The sequence below is a fragment of the Vipera berus genome (genome assembly GCF_964194415.1).
Source record: "Vipera berus genome assembly, chromosome: 7".
Classification (NCBI taxonomy): Eukaryota; Metazoa; Chordata; class Lepidosauria; order Squamata; family Viperidae; genus Vipera; species Vipera berus.
In genome coordinates this window covers 68,440,670-68,459,543 of record NC_138209.1, presented here as the reverse complement: position 1 = coordinate 68,459,543, position 18,874 = coordinate 68,440,670, and the positions used below count along the sequence as shown (strand labels likewise).

Below are 18,874 nucleotides of genomic sequence, written 5' to 3'. Positions count from 1 at the left end.
AGCTAACGTAATACAGGAATGAATAATTTTCACTATATTTCAGAAATATATTTTAAGTCTTAGAGCTTTGCTTCTCAGAAGCAATTCACAGCACCTAAGCAACATTAATTTTACCTTAAAAAAAAAACTTGCACCATCCAAAAGTTTTCCAGTTAAGACCTACACTATAGGCCTAACACAGACAAAAAAAAAGCAGCTTTAAAAACGCGAGGGACAGTCACGTAATTTTGATGGACAATCTCAGACCCATTCCAGAAAGTTTCTCTTCAGGACATAATGGATATATGATCCGTCCTAAGGCGGATAATCAGCCTTTCCTGAAAACCTCTACATAGGCTGGTTCTCTGCTGGTCCACTTGGTCCGTCACCTGGACGTTGCTTCCTTGGCCTCAAGATTTTGATTAAGGAAAGAGTCTCTAATCCTCACAACCTCAGCTGCACATAAGTGTCCAAATGCTTTTGTGTACCAGTCAGGCTTGTGTCCCCTGTTTCAAAAAAAAAAAAGGTGTGATTTAAATTGCTTTTCTCCCAAAAAACTTTTTTCCTATTAGTAAAGAAGTATGGAATAGAAACAATCAAAGAGATAATAAGCCTGTAAGGCTGCCTCAAGGAATGATGGCCTTTTAGAATTATATATATATATATATATATATATATATATATATATATATATATATATATATATATATATATATATATATATATATATATATATATATATATATATATATATATATATATATATATATATATATATATATATATATATATATATATATATATATATATATATATATATATATATATATATATATTTCACCCAAAATCTCCACTTAGGATCCCAAAGAAAGCAGAATTTGCAAAAACAGACGAAACCATCTTTTTTTGGTAGGCAAGTCTTTTGAGCTGATTTAAAAGCATGTTGTGGGCACTCGGGCACAAAAGGCTGCTGTGGTAAGCAGGCAAACAAATAAATTGCAAATAAAAGCAGGCAACAAGCAAGGTTGCTCCTTTCCACCTGCTCTTGTTCCCAAGAAATCTGTTGCCCTTGCTAAAGGAACATCTACAAAACAATCTTGGGGCTGTCTCTAGCCCCAAATGCATTCTCCAAAAACAGAAGCATGGTTTCTATTGTTTAAACATACACAAGACATTTATTCAAAGATTCTAAAAAAAGTAAAAAAAAAGTAAGTCAGGTAATAAGGGAAATTTCTTTGGAACCCTTAGTATCGGTAAGCCAACAGTGCCAATCGGTAATGAAAAAGAAGCAATTCCAATTAGTTTTATAATTGGCTTTTCTACATGGAAAGCAGCCTTTCAGAATCTTTCATTTACACAGTCCCTTGCCAATGACCATGCTAGAAGATCACGATTATTCAAAGTATCTGGAGACCACCATTGCTTGTACTGTCTTACAAAATACAGTAACTAGCTTTGGGCACTGTAACTTTTCATTCCCCAAACATGTGACACTAAGAGAGAGAATTTCCCTGCCCAGCCTAATGAAAATAGAGGACATAATTTACCTTAAATCAATTCGACACATATAGGTGACTTTGGATTTTCCTGTCCCGCAAGGTTCAATAAGATACCGGGACAACAGCACGTTCACTCTAACGCCAAGGACAGGCGCCTGGTCATGGTCCACGGAGAAACTTAAGAGGGCGCATGCTCCCTTAGAGAGGTTGGTTCTCCATGTCCTGTTAGAATCAAACACAACTTCTGTAAGAATGGATGAGAATGTAAGGAAGATGAGCAAGTTTATCCAGAGGTGTTTATATTCCCAGCTGCTAAAGGTTAAGTGTCAATGCTGCTGACATCGAATGTTCTTGCTTTGAGAAAAGATGAAGAAGCAGCTATTTCATATGTTAAACTTGTGTGTTACTGTTAAAGCTAGAATTAGTTATTGCTGGGAGGGAGGAGGAAGAATGTCTCTCAAGGCCGTTATGAAATAAGAGAAGAGAAGAATTTGGTGGGTTGTCCAACAGAAGGGAAAACTGACCCTTCATATTAACTGGAGAATGTGATTAATGACAGCAATGAAAAGGAGGAGAATTGTGGCTAACATACTGTCCTAAGGGGAGTGGAATTCAGATTCCAGCTTCTCTTAGCAAGCTTTGCCGATGGCATAGGGCTAATAAAAGACTTTTAAGGTAAACAACGCCTCGGAGTCCTTTGAAAAGCTCATTCCATCGGAAACTTGACCTTAAGAAAGTGTCAGAACCCACTTCAGCCCACATCTTAAGAAAGAAGGACTCTTGGAGAACAAGGTTTTCCAAGTAGGAACTTTGACTAAGAAATAGGAGATAGAAGGCATAATAGGCAGGATCTGAGAAATCCCTTCACAGATCGATATTTTTAAATGTCCCCAAGCAAGCCCTACCCCCACAGTTCATTCAGTCAGTTCTGGATCAGCCAAGTTCCAGATGATAAGCCCCTCGTGGGAAGAGGGGAAGAGGAGAGACATCAGTCCACTCATAGCAGGATCAGTTCCACCCCCTCACATTCCATCTGGAGAAACAAACCAGATTCTGGAGGGTTTCATTCCTCTCCTTCCACCCCCCCCATTCTTAGCTGCCCATAAGATAAGAGGAAATGTGTAGTGAGAAAGCAATTGGTTATATTGTGATGGATAGCAGGCAGGCGGAATAAACAAAAGGTTACACTTAAGGAAAGGAAGTGAAAGCAATAAAACCCCATGTTTGTTCCCTCTCCTCCTTGGGAATGGCAGAATTCGGTGTGTGTGTGTGTGTGTGTTTGAGATTTGGGTTTTACACAGAAGAGATAGTTAGAAATGAAATATAAATGGATTCTGACATCACTGTACAGTTACCTGAGGATGACATGGTCTCTTGCTGGGTGTGGAGCCATATTGTTTTGTACAAATTGATAAACGTCCGTCTGGCTATCCAAAGTCTCAATTACTTTAGCATCTAACAGGTCCTCATCCCAAAGATGCTGTTCTTTAACAATGCGGTTTAATACCTCTTCAGGAGTTGCCGGGATCTCAACCACGGATTTCCACAGCCGTAGAGGTGGGCCTTCACAAACCTACAAATACATGGTTGCTAAAGAGTTAATCGTGTTTATGCAAGAGTCCTTTTCTTGAACAATTGTTACTGAATAAATGGAAGCACACTGATTCAAAATAAAAGATCAAGACACTTCTGACTGTGTTATGCCACAATGAAAATTTTGGGTCAGCCAGTTTGGCAGAGAACACAGGGCGTACAATGACACCAACGACAGTCTTATGTAGCAACGTTGAGAGAGAGCCATTATCATATTGATGGATTAGAATGTTTTATTTGGTGAAGTGTGATTCGATACACAAAGAATTGGTCTTGGTGCAGAAGCTCTGCAGAACGATGATGACGACAATAACAACAACAACAACAGCAAAATGGGGTAGTAAAGAAGATAATAAGAAAGATAATGTTAACACAACAGCCATACTACATGGGTAAATATACATAAACATTAGACAGCAGTGTGAGAATTAGCTATTGATGATCCAAGGGAAAAAAACTGCCCTTGTGTCTAGTTATTTTGGCCTGCAATGCTCTGTAGCACCGTCCTAAGGGGAGAAGATGAAACAGTTTATGTCCAAGATGTGAAGAGTCTGTAGGTATTTCCTCAGCCCTCCTCTTGACCTGTGCAATATACAGGTACTCAATGGAAGGCAGGGTAGTTGCAATTGTTTTTTTCCCCCTTCTGCAATCCATTTGAGTCTGGGCCTGTCCTGTTTGGTTGCGGTACCAAACCAGACTGTTATAGAAGTACATATGACACATTCAACAATTCCTATGTAAAACTGTATCAACAGCTCCTGGGATGGTCTGGATTTCCTGAGCGGATCCAGGAAGAACATCCTTTGTTGTGCCTTTTTAATTATGGTTCTAATGTTAACTGTCCCTTTCAAGTCCTGGGAGATTATGGAACCCCAAAATCTGAAGGACTCGGCTGCTGATGCGGTGCTGTCCGTTATGGCAAGTAGTGGTAAAACACAAGGGTTTCTCCTAAAATCCATTCCTCATCTCTACAGTTTTAAGCATGTTCAGCTCCAGATTGTTATGGCTGCACCACACAGCCAGTTAGTTGTTCAACCTCCCGTCTGTATGCAGACTCGTCATCGTCTCAAACGAGGCCAACCACCATTGTATTGTCTGCAAACTTCAGAACTTTAACAGAGGTTTCCCTGCGGTGGAGAAGAGCATCGGAGAGAGCACACAGCCTTGAGGGACACCTGTTCTCATTGCTTGGGTACTAGATGTAATTTTCCCTAGCCTCATCTGTTACTTCCTATCGGTCAAAAACCTGATTATCCACCTACACGTACAGGCAGGTACAGTAAACTAGATCAATTTAGGGAATTTCTGGAATGGTGGTATTGAATGCCGAGCTGAAGTCCACAAGAAAAGCCTGGGCATTAGGTCTCTGGAGATTCAAGATGTTGCAGAACACAGCATAAAAATGACACGTTGATAGCGTTGTCTGCTGACCTATTTGCTTGACAGGCAAACTGAAAGGGGTCTATCAGTGGATCTGTGATGAGTTACAGGTGGGCCAGCACTAGCCTCTCAAAGGTCTTCATGATTAGAGATGTCAGAGCAACCGGTCTGTAGTCCTTCAGCCCTCTGATGGGAGATTTCTTAGGAACCTGGATGATGGTAGAAGGTTTAAAGCAAGAAGGGATATAAATCCCCTCCAGCGATTTATGAAAAAGCTGAGTAAAGACGGGGGTCAGTTGTTCAGCACAGGCTTTCCATCGAGAAGGAATCACTCTGTCTGGCACTGGAGCTTTTCTGATCTTTTGCCTAAAAAATACACCTTGCACAACTTTTTAGAGGATTATCAGTGGTGGAAGGCTTGGAGGGATTGAGATAGGCAGAGGAGAATTGTCTCCTGTTGATGTATTGGATTACTTTATATACGTAATATTTAAGTCAGTGGTTGACTCATGACAACCCCAAATCAAAATATTAAGATTTGCTACAACCTTCATTTTTCCTTCAATTCTTCTAATGCAGACATGTCAAACACAAGGCCCGGGGGCCAGATCCAGCCCACGAAGTGGTTTCATGTGGCCCGCGAAGCCATCCTGGAAACAGTGAGGGAACGGCCCCCACTGCCTTGGCCCCGGCCCAGAGACCCTCCTTCTGCCAGAGACCCTCAGATCTGTCCCACTCCTGCCCAGGCCCCCATAGGCACCCTTGATGCGAACGATGTAGAGCTGGCCACGCCCACCCAGTAGGCCATATGCACTCTAGCCATGCCCACCCAGTAGGCCATGCCCACCCTGGCCATACCCACCCAGCCCCCTGAGGGCAACCGCAATGCTGATGCGGCCCTCAATGGAATTGAGTTTGACACCCCTGTATCTAATGAAGAATGATAGAAAGGTCTTCAAAATAAAACATGCCATGTTTTAGAATACATGCACTATTCAAACATCTATAAATTATCTAAGTTTACAGAAAGACAACGCACGAGATCGACCATTCAAATCACATTTGGTCTGCTAAAATTTATGCACAAACACTAGAAATATGCCAACATACTGTACCTTTTTATAGGCAAGTTCTGCCGGTTCTGGGGTTGGACAGCTGACCCAGCCCTTAAATTTATCCTTTATTTCCTTGAAAAAATCATCCATACAGTCCTGGATATAAGAATGATAACTGGCAGACTCCGAGTTGTTAGTTCGTCCCAAGTCGTCAAAGCTGAGGGGTCTAAGATCGTGTTCTGTATAAGAATTCCGACATCTGCTCATTTCTTCCGGGATCTAAGATTTAGGAAATGAATAAAACAGGGAGTAAATAATGGGAGGTTCCCATGACGAGCCAACATTTGCTTTTGTTCTGAGGTAAAGGTTCCCCCGCACATGCATGCTAGTCGTTTCCGACTCTAGAGGCCAGTGCTCATCTCCGTTTCAAAGCCGAAGAGCTTGTCCAAGGACGTCTACGTGGTCATGTGACAGGCATGACTAGACGCCAAAGGCGCACGGAACGCTGTTACCTTCCCACCGTAGTGGTCCCTATTTTTCTACTTGCATTTTTTACGTGCTTTCGAACTGCCAGGATGGCAGAAGCTGGGACGAGTAACAGGCACTCACTCTGTTACGTGGCACTCGGGATTCGACCCACCAAACTGCTGACCTTCTGATCGACAAGCTCAGCGTCCTAACCCACTGAGCCACCACGTCCCTTTTTGTTCTGAAGGCAACTGTAAATAACACGGCAGCATTTTGTTGACAGCAGAACCATATCTGATCTCCTCAGAAATACTGTGTAGTTCTTCCTTCATTGAAGGGCATGCGCACAAACGCAACCCCCCAACACACACACACACACACACACACACACACACACAAAATTAGAAGTTGCAAAGTATTTTTTAAGATAATTGTCCATTGTAAGCCCTTTGTGTTGCTTTCCAGAAAGGGTAGCTGCCAGAAAGAACATTAGGTATCAAGAACAAAGATACAACCTGTACAGAACACTAGTTCAAGATGTTAAAATGAGGAAATAGACAAATATTCACCTGAAAAAGCTTCTTGCACTCAGCAATCATGTGGCCTAAGCCTTGAGTTGCAGCCAAATTCTCATTTAAGTCTTTCTGATCCGGTTTTCCCAGACTCTGTTTCCTCTGCATCACCCTATCAATTAATGAACAAGACTAATCAATAAAAGTAGATCAGAATGCACTACTTGGTCTGATCTGTAAATGAATAATTAAAGCAAAAGGTAAGGACTGCATCCAAAACTTATTTTTTATATCTGATTTCCTGCATCTAAGTGTATTTATTTTCAGCTTCCCTCATGCATCTCCACTTGTCATGGATGGTATAATTGATGGAAATGGCCCTGATCAATGTTCTTATAATCCATATCTACATGTATTGAAATAGAAGCAAGCCCCATTGATCTCCTTTGCAATCTTATTCTGAAATTAAAAACCACCCACAAAGGGAAGCATCACTCAGGAAAATGAGACTTTCTTCAAGTCTTTATTCATCTGATTGTATTGTTAATTATTTTTATATAAAATTAAGATGTTTCACAAGCCAAAATCAACCTCTTTAACCAGTCTTCTATTTTTTTTGAAATATCAATGTAGACTGGATAACCACTTGACTGGGATGGCATAAGTCTCCTGTCTTGAACAAAGGGTTGGACTAGATGGCCTCCAAGGTCCCTTCCAGCCCGATGATTCCAGAGCTTTCACATACAGATGTTGAATAATTTTCTTTTTGGCAAGAGAACTGAGAGATAACATGTGGGCATGATGACATGCAACACTCAGTCTCTGAAATTGGTGGTTTGTATAAATCATAAAGGTAAAGGTTCCCCCCGCACATGTGTGCTAGTCATTTCCAACTCTAGGGGCCAGTGCTCATTTCCGTTTCAAAGCCGAAGAGCCAGCACTTGTCCGAGGACGTCTCCGTGGTCATGTGGCCGGCATGACTAGACGCCAGAGGCACATGGAGCGCTGTTACCTTCCCACCGTAGTGGTCCCTATTTTTCTACTTGCATTTTTACATGCTTTTGAACTGCTAGGTTGGCAGAAGCTGGGACGCGTAACAGGCGCTCACTCTGTTACGCGGCACTTGGGATTCGACCCACCAAACTGCCGGACCTTCTGATCGACAAGCTCAGAGTCCTAACCCACTGAGCCACTGCGTCCCTGCATAAATCATAGCCCTACATAAATAAAATCAATATCTTATATAAGAATAGCGAATTAAACAGAAAGCAGTGTGGTAGAAACTTTTTTTTTCTAAAAAAAAAAGAGTGAGAGTTGAAAGGAAAAGCTTCTTCAATGGTGTAGTAGCCCACTAGTATTGGAACTCAGGTAGAACAATAAGGAGACTTACCTTGGAGAAGAATTTTCTCTTTTAAGGGTGTTCAAGTGGAAAAGAGACGGTGCTAAACACACCGCCAGGTTTGTTGGTGTCATCTGGTTTTCTTTCACAGCAGCTGTGACATCACTCAGAAAATACAGGAGAATCTGTAGGACTTCTCTGTTCTCATCTGGTAGAAGCATAATGGCTGCCTTGATTGCCTGAAGGCGCTGGTCTTTTGGCACATCTGCACAAAATTAGCAGTCTTCTCATCAACTCATTGATTTTCCACCCATGCAGCATGAATGCATCCCAAAGCAAACTCTTTTAACTTTGGCTATTTTCTGACTATAGTCTGAAGTGATTTCCTTTAGCGTGCTGCATACCATTCATGGTAAATGAAAGAATTTGCTTCTTTGTTTTAGGTCAACAGTGTAACTGCCCTCAGGTATTTCCTGCTTAGCAAGGGACTCAAGGGTAAAACAAAGCCCTGAATATTCCAGAGCTAAATTTAGAATTTAATTCTGAGAGCAGCAGAATTGCTAAAAGGGCTTTTAGAAATTAGATTGTTCACTTTGTGAACAGACATAGCAGCAGATACTTTTATCATTAAACTCCATCAACAAGAACTGAAATAAAGGTTTGTATACACCAGTGAAAAAATGTTCCTTAACTGGAAAGTCAGTTAAAATAAGTAGCCCTTAAACTATTCCTGATTTGACCCAACAAAATATTCAGGTTGTGCTTCAAGAAGCAGATAAACTATGACAGAGCAAAGAAAAAAATCTGTAGTTGTACAGTAGAGATCAGGGCTTTTCAACCTTTTCACCCATTGTACCACTTTTAGGATATGGCAACATCCGAGGACCACCAGTTGCCTGGCAAGGTGTCAAAAACTTGATGACAAAAAAAAAAGGAAAAAAGTGATGAAGTACAGGTAGTTCTCAATTTACAACAGTTTGCTTAGTGACTGTTCAAAGTTACAATGGCACTGAAAAAAGTGCCCAAGCCACAGCTGAGCAAGACACCTGCCTGCCCACATGGCGGCGCTCTTCCTCCTGTCCAAGGTTTTCATTGTTGTGAGCATTTCTGTTGAGGATTGGCAGCGGGGGTGGGGTGGGGTGATGTTTAATTTTTATTCCCCCCCCCTCTGCTGGGTGGTTGCAGCAGATTTTGGTCACTTCACATGACCCTGGGACACTGTGACCCTCATAAATATGGATCAGTTGCCAAGCATCTGAATGTAAACCACAAGACCCTGGAGATGCTGCAACATTCCAGCTGATTGGCGCTTCTTCTGGGCTCAGAAGCGCCAGGATCAGTGCCGAGCTCCAGCTGGAGCCTGGCGCTTCCGCTGAGCCCTGACAGCCCTGCAGCTCCAGCCGTCTCTCGCTCAGGCTTGTGCGGTGCTGCCACCGGTTCAGCTCATTTCCCTCCCCTGCTACCACTTTTCTAGGTTGGTCACGTACCACCTGCCAGGTGCCAATGTACCACAAGTGGTACCTGTACCACTGGTTGAAAAGCCCTGGTAGAGGTGACCGTCACACAATGCTATGGTTACAAGGCGCAACAAATACTCTATGCCACACTTTGCCTTGATTTACTGCATAAAATTTGATAAAGGGGTGGAAGACAAGCTGATATATTTTGGGTCCTGCAAAATGATGGGAAATTAAATTGCACATTTGATCTGTGGTCAAGAGAGTCTGAATCAGAGCAGGGCAAATTTTGTGAGCGTTTTATTCTGTCTGGGCCCTTTAAGGGAAGACGGGTTATGAACATCGGTGACTTACACTGGTAGATCTGTAAAAAAGTCTCTGAAAGCTTGTTGGTCATGAGAGGTTCTGACAGGTTGCGGAAATACTGTTTGAGCATATCGGCCACATCGTAAGCAGACTGCCCTTCGTAATTCACTTTGCCTATTGCATTCTCATTCATTTGTCGTAATGCCTGGATTCTTGACTTGACTCCAGATTTTCGGAAAAGGCCAACCTGCGCAACAAAAGAAAAGTGTTCCGTGTTACACAAAAGAGGAACCTGTTACCAATTACTCCTTTACCCGTGGCACTGGGATTAAGTTCAGTATCTGATTTTGGGGATTAAATAACAGGTTGTACAGCCCTTCCTATATTTTTTTTTATATTAGTTCTCACGTGGAAAATGTCTCCCTGTATTAAAAAGTAACATGCATAGGCTAGTCTATTAGCTCTTTTTGCTAGTACGCCTGAATAGGAGAGGCGAAGTGGATGGCTGACAATAAAACTGTTTAAGGGATTTATTTATTTATTGTACGGCATATCATACATGGAATAGCAATATAAATGAACATTTCAACTCGATTAGTAGAACCCCAAAAAAATGGGCTATGTAGAGGTAGCCCTCGACGTATGACCATAATTGAGTCCAAAGTTTCTGTGCTTAAGTGAGACATTGGTTGTGAGTTGTGTGCCCCATTTTACGACCTTTCTTGCCTCCATTGTTAAGTGAATTACTGCAGTGGATCAGTTAGTAACCTGGTTGTTAAGCGAATCTGGCTTCCCCATTAATTTTGCTTGTCAGAAGGTCGCAAAAGGTGGTTCACATGACTCCGGGACACAGCAACCGTCATCAATATGAACCAGTTGCCAAGCGTCTGAATTTTGATCACATGATCATGGGGATGCCTCCAAGGTCATAACTGTTAAAAACGGTGATAAGTCACCTTTTTTCAGTGCCGTTGTAACTTTGAACGGTTGAACTAAACGAATTGTTTTAAGATGAGGGCTACTTGTATATGGCCTTGGTTGTAAGCTGACGGCATATACTGATCCAGTATCTGATTTTTAAAATTTAAACAATGTTGTGCTTCAATGGTTAGATGGTCTAGGTCAGGGGTAGGCCACCTTGGCTCTTTTATGACTCATGGACTTCAACTCCCAGAATTCCTGAGCCAGCATGGCTCAGCTTGGAAACTTCTCCCTTTCCCCTCACCATAGCTGACTCAGGAATTCTGGGAGTTGAAGTCCATGAGTCATAAAAGAGCCAAGGTTGCCTACCCCTGGCCCTAGACCAAAGGTCCCCAACCTTTTGGGCACCAGGGACCGGTTCCGTGGAGAGAGGTTTTTCTACAGGCCGGAGGGTGCGTGGTTTTGTGTGTTGCCTGCATCCCGCGGATGGGGCTTGGCTTGTTTGTGCAGACCAGCTGCTGACATGCCGCGGCCTGGTACTGGTCCATGGATTGGGGGTTGGAAACCCCTGGCCTAGACATTGATATTTGAACATAGATCTTTTTGACATATTTTTTTTTGGGGGGGGGGAGGGACTACAATCTAATCCTAAATATATTGACTTGACTATCTACACCAGGGGTAGGCAACCTTGGCTCTTTTATGACTCATGGACTTCAACTCCCAGAATCCCTGAGTCAGCCAGACTTCAACTCCCAGAATTCCTGAGCCAGCATGGCTCAGCTTGGAGAGCTCTCCCTTTCCCCTCAGCATGGTTGACTCAGGAATTCTGGGAATTGAAGTCCACGAGTCATAAAAGAGCCAAGGTTGCCTACCCCTGATCTATAATTCTAATAGAGAAACTTAAACAATGCAGCTTCAGCACTAACAGGAAGTGAACCTTTGTAACAGTGGAAGATCCCAACCCTAGGCCAGGGCGAAGACACTACTAACCTGATCCAAACAGTTGTTACGAAGGTATCTCATAGCTTGCTGAATACTCTGCGGAAGTGGTTGTCCGGCACGTTGGACATTAACTATTAGGGGAACGCCAAACACATTTCGATCTTTATAATCTGGGACTTTTATCCTTTTCATAAACTTTGGCACAGCCCTGTAGAAGATCAGAAATAATTTCATAAACAAAGTTGTGTCTTTATAGTCAGTCGTCTGTGTTGCTTCTCTCAAATATGCACCACGTGCTTCCCTTTCCGAACTCTTTGGCTGTGGGTTAAAAAAATGTGCCAGAAAACACCTCACATGACTGAGAATAGCAGCATAGGAAACCTGATAAAGGCAGTGAAATTTGCAGCATTCTGCTAGGTTAAGAAAAAGACATGGGAAAAAAAATCCCTTAAAACGTAAGTGTAATATTAGGGAAAAGAGCCATGAACAGTTTTTAAATATTTTCATAAGTATAGTTGAAGTAATTACTTTATTGGTACAGCTAGTCCTTGACTTACAAAGTTATAACAGCACTGAAAAAAGTGATTTATGACCATTAATTTCATTGTGAGTTACACAATGACAATAAAGATATTCTATTCTATTCTATTCTATTCTATTCTATTCTATTCTATTCTATTCTATTCTATTCTATTCTATTCTATTCTATTCTAATCTCTATTCTATTAATTTTTTACAGTTATCACCGTTGCAGCGTTCCCATGATCACGTGATCAAAATTAAGTTGCTTGGGAACTGACTCACATTTCTGACTCACGCTGCTGTGTCCCAGATCATGTGATCACTTTTTGCGACCTTCTGACAATCAAAATCAATGGGAAAGCCAGATTCACTTAACAACTGTGCTACTAATTTAACAACTGCAGTGATTCACTTAACAACTGTGGCAAGAAAGATTGTAATATGGGGCAAAAAAGTCACTTAACAAATGTCTCGCTTATCAACTAAAATTGGGGGTTTAATTGTGGTTGTAAGTCAAGGACTACCTGTACTTTAATCAGTGCTGTTATTGTTGTTGTTATCTTATATGTGGGTAATCTACACTTAGATTAACGGTAAGACTATACCGGTCTACTATAGAGAGCGTCCTCTCGTATGGTATTGTGGTTTGGTATGCTGGTCTGACAGCCGCGGAGAGGAAAGTATTACAGAGGGTAGTGAGCACAGCACAAGACATTGTGGGCTGTCCCCTGACACCACTGGATGACCTCGCCAGGGCTCGTTGCCTTGGAAGAGTGAGGAAGATTCTCAGGGATGACTCACACCTTGGACGGTATCTCTTTACTCTCCTACCATCCGGTAGGAGATATAGGAGTATAGCCAGCCGTACCAACAGGCTGAAAAATAGCTTTTATCCGTGGGCTGTTAGGCTTTTGAATGGGATATAATCTCTGTGAATTTATGCAGAATTGACTTGGGAGGCCGGTGTGTGGTGTAGTTGGTTCACATGGTGTGGTAGGATGGAGGGTTTGTTGTCACTGTGTGTTGGGGGGAGAGAGCACGGGGGGGGGGAGGCTCAGCTAATCTCAATGTACACATGTTGTAGTTTGACAATAAAGGTTTATTGTTATTTATTATTATTATTATTAAGACTGATGGAAACTTAAGAATTCAAACCAGCATCTAAGAATACAGGCAGTTCCAAGCATGATGGTTTTGTTTAAAATTAGGATATTCGGGTCTGATAAATGCAGCATTTCCAGATACTGTGGGAGTCCTTTAGGTATTGCTCTAAAGTCTCCAATCATCATTTAATTTAATTTAATTTAATAATATTTGTATACCGCCCTTCTCCCTGAGGACTCAGGGCGGTTCACAGGGCAGAATAAAATACTAAATACAAACATTAAAAAGAGATTAAATAATTGCCCAAGTTAAAACAATTGGAATAAAATTCTAAAACACCAAGTTAAAATTAAGACACCAAAAATAAAAAACCCCACCAATCCCCATCAGGCTAGGCCGGCTTGAACAAACAGAAACGTCTTGAGATCGCGACGAAAGGAGCGAAGATCGGGCGCCATCCGGAGCTCTACCGGTAGCTGATTCCACAGCTCCGGGGCGCCCACAGAGAAGGATCTCCCCCTGGGGGCCACCAATCGACATTCTCTGATCGGTGGTCATCATCATCATCATCATCATCATCATGATGCAATCCATAGTTAGATTCACAGTCTACAATATTTCAATATTAGCCACACTGGGCATAGAAACCTTGAACCAACTAAAGAGTCAGCACTTTCTTCACTTGTTTTCAAAAATTCAGCAGTGGAGCCTTGAAAAGCAAGCAAATATACTCCTTGCTTGCACTATCACCATCTGAACTAAACCTGTTGTTCTATTTTCCATCAGCTGACTGTCTTTCCTTTGAAATACATCCCTTTAGTTTAGAAATAATTTCTAGCCAGTATGCCAATATCAGTACTGACTTTTTAAAAAAAACCAAAAAACAAAATCTATTTTGAATTTTGGGGCCACACCAGAACAAATTAACCGGTCACATCAAAAATGCCTTAAGAGGTAACCAGAGAATAAATCAATGAATATAGTAGTAATTGCTGAGTTAATCTGCCAGGCCAATAGGTACAGCAGAACACGAGGGTGGCCGTGACAACACAAATAAGAATCAAATACAAATCTAGCAGCCAATGACCCTTTATAATCTTGCTTTCTCGGGACCCTTGGGGGGGGGAAGATGGACACGTGAACAATGATCTTTTTGTCTACTAAATGATTTGCTTTAGAAAGCCCTCAGACATATTCTACCACCCACCAGCTTGTGTCACAGCAGGAAATTGATGTAATACATGGGTGTTTGCCAGAAATAAACTTCATTTCGACAAATGGCCTTTTCAGATACAGCCCCCACTTGACCTCCCCCAACCTCTTCCTTTCCAACCACTGCTTCTACCCACTTGGGTAAAAAGGCCTTTCCGTTGGCTTTCAACTATCCAATATATCAGAGCTCTGCTATTTTACTTAATCATTTCAGAATTTTTAGTGGAGAGCAACAGAAAGCTTTCGTGACACAGCAGACCTAGGAATGTCAAAAGCCAAAGAAATTCTAACTCAATGGTATGATTATTTTTGGGCCTATGAATGACTGGTTCACACATGAGCACCCCACCTCATTTATATTTCCACAGTTTGAAAGAGTGTTATTGATATAAGCATATGTGTAGCTTTCATTTTGTTAAAATACACAGGGGTGAAATGCAATGGAAAATGAAACGGACACATATTGCGGTGCCCACTGAGAATCTTAAGCATGCAAACTGCTCGGTGCTTATTTTGGTCAAAGACAAACAGCTTCTGAATTTAGCACAGTTCCCATAACAGCATTTGAATAGGAAGAGCTCTGATGATGGACTTAAAATACTCAATCCTAGACAAAAGGGAGTAGGGGAGGAGAAGTTGTTGAAATAGCAATTAAAATTCTATGCCCCATGGGAAAAAATACTTTGTTCTACAAATGGAAATTATGAACTGATTTTTTTAAACAAACATTTTTCATTTGGAGTGTACTATTTAGCCAGTAATAGGGACTCGGTGGCTCAATGGGTTAGGACGCTGAGCTTGTCGATCAGATGGTCGGCAGTTTGGCGGGTGGAATCCCGAGTGCCGCGTAGCAGAGTGAGCGCCTGTTACTCGTCCCAGCTTCTGCCAACCGAGCAGTTTGAAAGCACGTAAAAATGCAAGTAGAAAAATAGGGACCACTACAGTGGGAAAGTAACAGCGTTCCGTGCGCCTTTGGCATCTAGTCATGCCGGCCACATGACCACAGAGACGTCCTCGGACAAGCACTGGCTCTTCGGCTTTGAAACGGAGATGAGCACCGGCCCCTAGAGTTGGAAACAACTAACACGCATGTGCAGGGGAACCTCTACTTCTACCTTTCTTTAGCCAGTGGACCTAAATGTTTGTATATCTAATGTAATCCTTAAGGCCAGGTGGTGTCTGTTAAATATTTTTTTTAAAAAAACCCAATTCTTATCCTTTCAGAGCCAATGCATTTCCCCACTTTAGCAAAAAAATAAAAAATAAAAAAATCAGTTGGGCTGGATAGGGATCAAGAATTAACATTAGTTCCTGCTATTTGTCAATTCTGACTAGTAAGCTGTTCCTCCTTACCAGTTGAATCCATGTTTGTTGGAAGGTGTGTATTTCTCCAAGAGTGCAGTTAATTTCAAGAGGGAATACTTTTGCAGCAAGTTCATCTGTGTAACGGACTGACAGTCAATCTGCAAGGCTACTGAACTTAAGCTGGGCTGATGGGAACTCTGGAAGCTATTCCACCTCATTCTGTGTCTTTAAAAAAAAGAAAGAAACAACACTGAATGATTTTGGACCACGCAGACGGGTTTAAACAAATGGAAAAGCCGAAGCAACTGAGTGGAATTGTATCCCAATATAGACTTACCTATGGAAATTATTAAACAATCTTATTATGTCAGAAGCTCACATTTCTATGATATTCAATTTTTTTAATCTGTTTGTGCAGAAGGTATGGTACTAGAGTTTGTGTGAATTGTCAAATGTTTGAGTATTTGCTGACATTTAGACAATGTTTATACGGTAAGAATTTTACCTGCACAGAACATGATAGCAAAAAATAATTGGGCATTCAATGATAAAATAATCAGCCATATTAGGCAGCTGAACTACCATACTTGGATGATCTAACTTTTCTTAATTCTACAGAAGGTAATTAAGCATTATTCAGTGTCACCCCTAGTAACGGCACATCCCTTCTTATAGAGTGTGTTCTAGCTGAAGGAATGGCAATTAATTTCTGTATAGCTTCTGCAACATAATCGTCAAGCACAAAAATCTTGTAGTCTATAAAAATAACTGGTTTGATTATTTTAGAAAAACCAAAACACTACAGCTGCAATGTAAGAATATATTGCACTGTCCTTTATCAAGCCAAAAATATTCTGATGTGAGCTATTTCCAAGTGGATGGCTACTGGCTACATCAACCTGTGGTTTTTCAAGAATAAATATGCCTATTTATTTTCTATTTGGAGAACATCAATCCTGAAAACTTTTCTTGATGCCTACAATCGTTGCACTTTTTAAAATTACATCTGGAAGACATCTCCCACAGAGGAAAGGATTTCATTACATTGTTCCAAATTATTCTTTTCCCTGCCTAGTAAATATGAAAGGTATTTTAAAATTACCTTTCATTTCATTAAAATCCTGAAGTTTCCTTCAAACCAACTTGAGAGTTATGCATGACAGGCTACTTAAGTTGATTCTTGACCTTGAACTTTTTCTACCCTCTGGCATAAAAGGCAGGATAATATTTTTTTTTCTATGCCCAACATCCACGTTTGATTAATAAATCTGCATATTAAAAATACTGACGCACTTGTGGATAAATAAATAGACTTTACTCTAACATCTGCTACTCTTCTTAAGATTAAAATCTGTCCACTGACCTGTTGGAACGCGTCAGTGATGCCCCCACCCCAGAATCCCTTCTCTCCTGGATTCCTACAGCCTCCTCGGTTTCCTGCAATGAATTTCCTGTGCTGTCAAGATCACTTGGCATGGCTCTATCATGGTCCACATCTAGCAGGATTTGCTTGGGAGAAGAAGGGCATGGAGAAATAGAGTCTAAAGCTGAATCAGAGTCTCCTTCATCAGAAAATTTCTCTGACCACTGGTTCACAATTTTTTGCATGCCTTTGACGTGATACAGGATGTCGTCAAGTTCAGGAAAGAGGTCCTCATTCTCCAGATCAGCCAGATTTCCTGTGCTAGAATATAATATGGAACCTGGCACGTTGTCATAAATGCTGAGGCGACTGCACACGGAACTGGAGGAGTTGCGTCTCCTTCCTATGCTCATATCTTTGGAGCTGTCCGAACTATTCTCACGCCGGAGAGAAAGATGTCCGTGCCCGTGGAAGCTTCCTGTTCTCCAGTTCACCGAACTACTCTTTGGTGGAGCAAAATTACCATTGGAGAGGGCTTTGGGAAATGTTCCAGGTTTGTGGTCTTCAGGGATGAAAAAGACAGTATCCTCTGCAAAGCTATCCCGGTTTTTAAAGTTTTGTTCCATGACATCATTAAATGTCGACTGGTTGAAAGGATCAAAGCCTTCTAGGTACATTCCCACACGCTTATTGTAGGCACCGAGGCTACGTGTCCTCGTGATGGGGCTGGGAGTGCTAACTGCACTGCTTGTCTCGGACTGGCTGCTGCTACTGCTGGTCTGGGTGGAATTGGAAACGCTTCTTTTGCGAACCATCGGGAAATTGATGTGATTGCCATTGAGCGTGGAGATCTCCACACAGTTAAGTTGCTTTAGTTTCTCTTCATCCATACCTTCTTGCAAAATTGGACCGCTGATGATTAGGCCAAGCTTGGAAGGAGCTTTGCTTTTCCCGTGATGAGGGCCTTTTATTTTCAGACTTTCCATCCTCTTTAGCAGGCTTCTGGTTTTGGATTTGGTGTTCTTCTCGTTGGCTTTCACACTGCAACTGAAACTTGGCAACTCTTTAGTGGAGGGCAGACTGCCCTCATTTTCCACAAGCTTTCCTGAAGAGGTAATGCTAATGACTGAGTTTGTCCTGGAGGTGACTGCATCCTTCTGGGAGGTAGATGGGTGGCTGTTGTTGCTGCTCGTACTGTGGATGGAAGCTATCTCATGATGTTCACCCTGCTCCATCAGCATGCTCTCGTGACTGGTTGCACTGCTAAGAGGAGCCACTTCTGGGGAGGTGGAATTCATATCAAACTTTGGAGGGAAAATGTTAAATTCTTCTAGTCTGGACCACCTCTTGCTGTCTCGCTGGAACATCCACTTTCCACTGATTGCACAAGGCTCATCTTCATCTGAATCCTCACTCTGCAACAGAACAGAGTACAATGAGTAAGCTCAATGGTTTGGTAAGGAATTGCAGCCAACATGGCCGAACTTAAGTGAGAATTCTAGGAAACGATCTGGCTACAAAATTAGGTATACGTTTGTTCTTGTAGGTCCTATATAAAAGTAAAGGTAAAAGGTTCCCCCGCACATGCGTGCTAGTCGTTTCCGACTCTAGGGGCCGGTGCTCATCTCCGCTTCAAAGCCGAAGAGCCAGCGCTTGTCCGAGGACGTCTCCGTGGTCATGTGGCCGGCATGACTAGACGCCAAAGGCGCACGGAATGCTGTTACCTTCCCACTGTAGTGGTCCCTATTTTTCTACTTGCATTTTTACGTGCTTTCAAACTGCTAGGTTGGCAGAAGCTGGGACGAGTAACAGGCGCTCACTCTGTTACGCGGCACTCGGGATTCGACCCGCCAAACTGCCGACCTTCTGATCAACAGGCTCAGCGTCCTAACCCACTGAGCCACCGCGTCCCTT

General features: G+C 42.0%; 1 protein-coding gene across 2 annotated transcripts in view; it reads right to left on the bottom strand.

Annotated features, from left to right (window-relative positions):
* Positions 1 to 276: 276 nt before the first annotated feature.
* The window catches only part of DLC1 (DLC1 Rho GTPase activating protein), a gene marked incomplete at its 5' end in the record, with an annotated part of 305,940 nt that continues 287,342 nt past the window's right edge, over positions 277 to 18,874 (bottom strand). For both annotated transcript variants that reach the window (XM_081333189.1, XM_081333190.1), the window contains 10 exons: positions 277 to 485; positions 1,527 to 1,700; positions 2,834 to 3,051; positions 5,567 to 5,785; positions 6,544 to 6,658; positions 7,877 to 8,090; positions 9,637 to 9,835; positions 11,503 to 11,662; positions 15,646 to 15,822; positions 16,961 to 18,375. In XM_081333189.1, the coding sequence (XP_081189315.1) occupies positions 365 to 485; positions 1,527 to 1,700; positions 2,834 to 3,051; positions 5,567 to 5,785; positions 6,544 to 6,658; positions 7,877 to 8,090; positions 9,637 to 9,835; positions 11,503 to 11,662; positions 15,646 to 15,822; positions 16,961 to 18,375 (3,012 nt within the window). In that variant the 3' untranslated portion in view covers positions 277 to 364. The remainder of the gene's footprint in view (positions 486 to 1,526; positions 1,701 to 2,833; positions 3,052 to 5,566; positions 5,786 to 6,543; positions 6,659 to 7,876; positions 8,091 to 9,636; positions 9,836 to 11,502; positions 11,663 to 15,645; positions 15,823 to 16,960; positions 18,376 to 18,874) is intronic.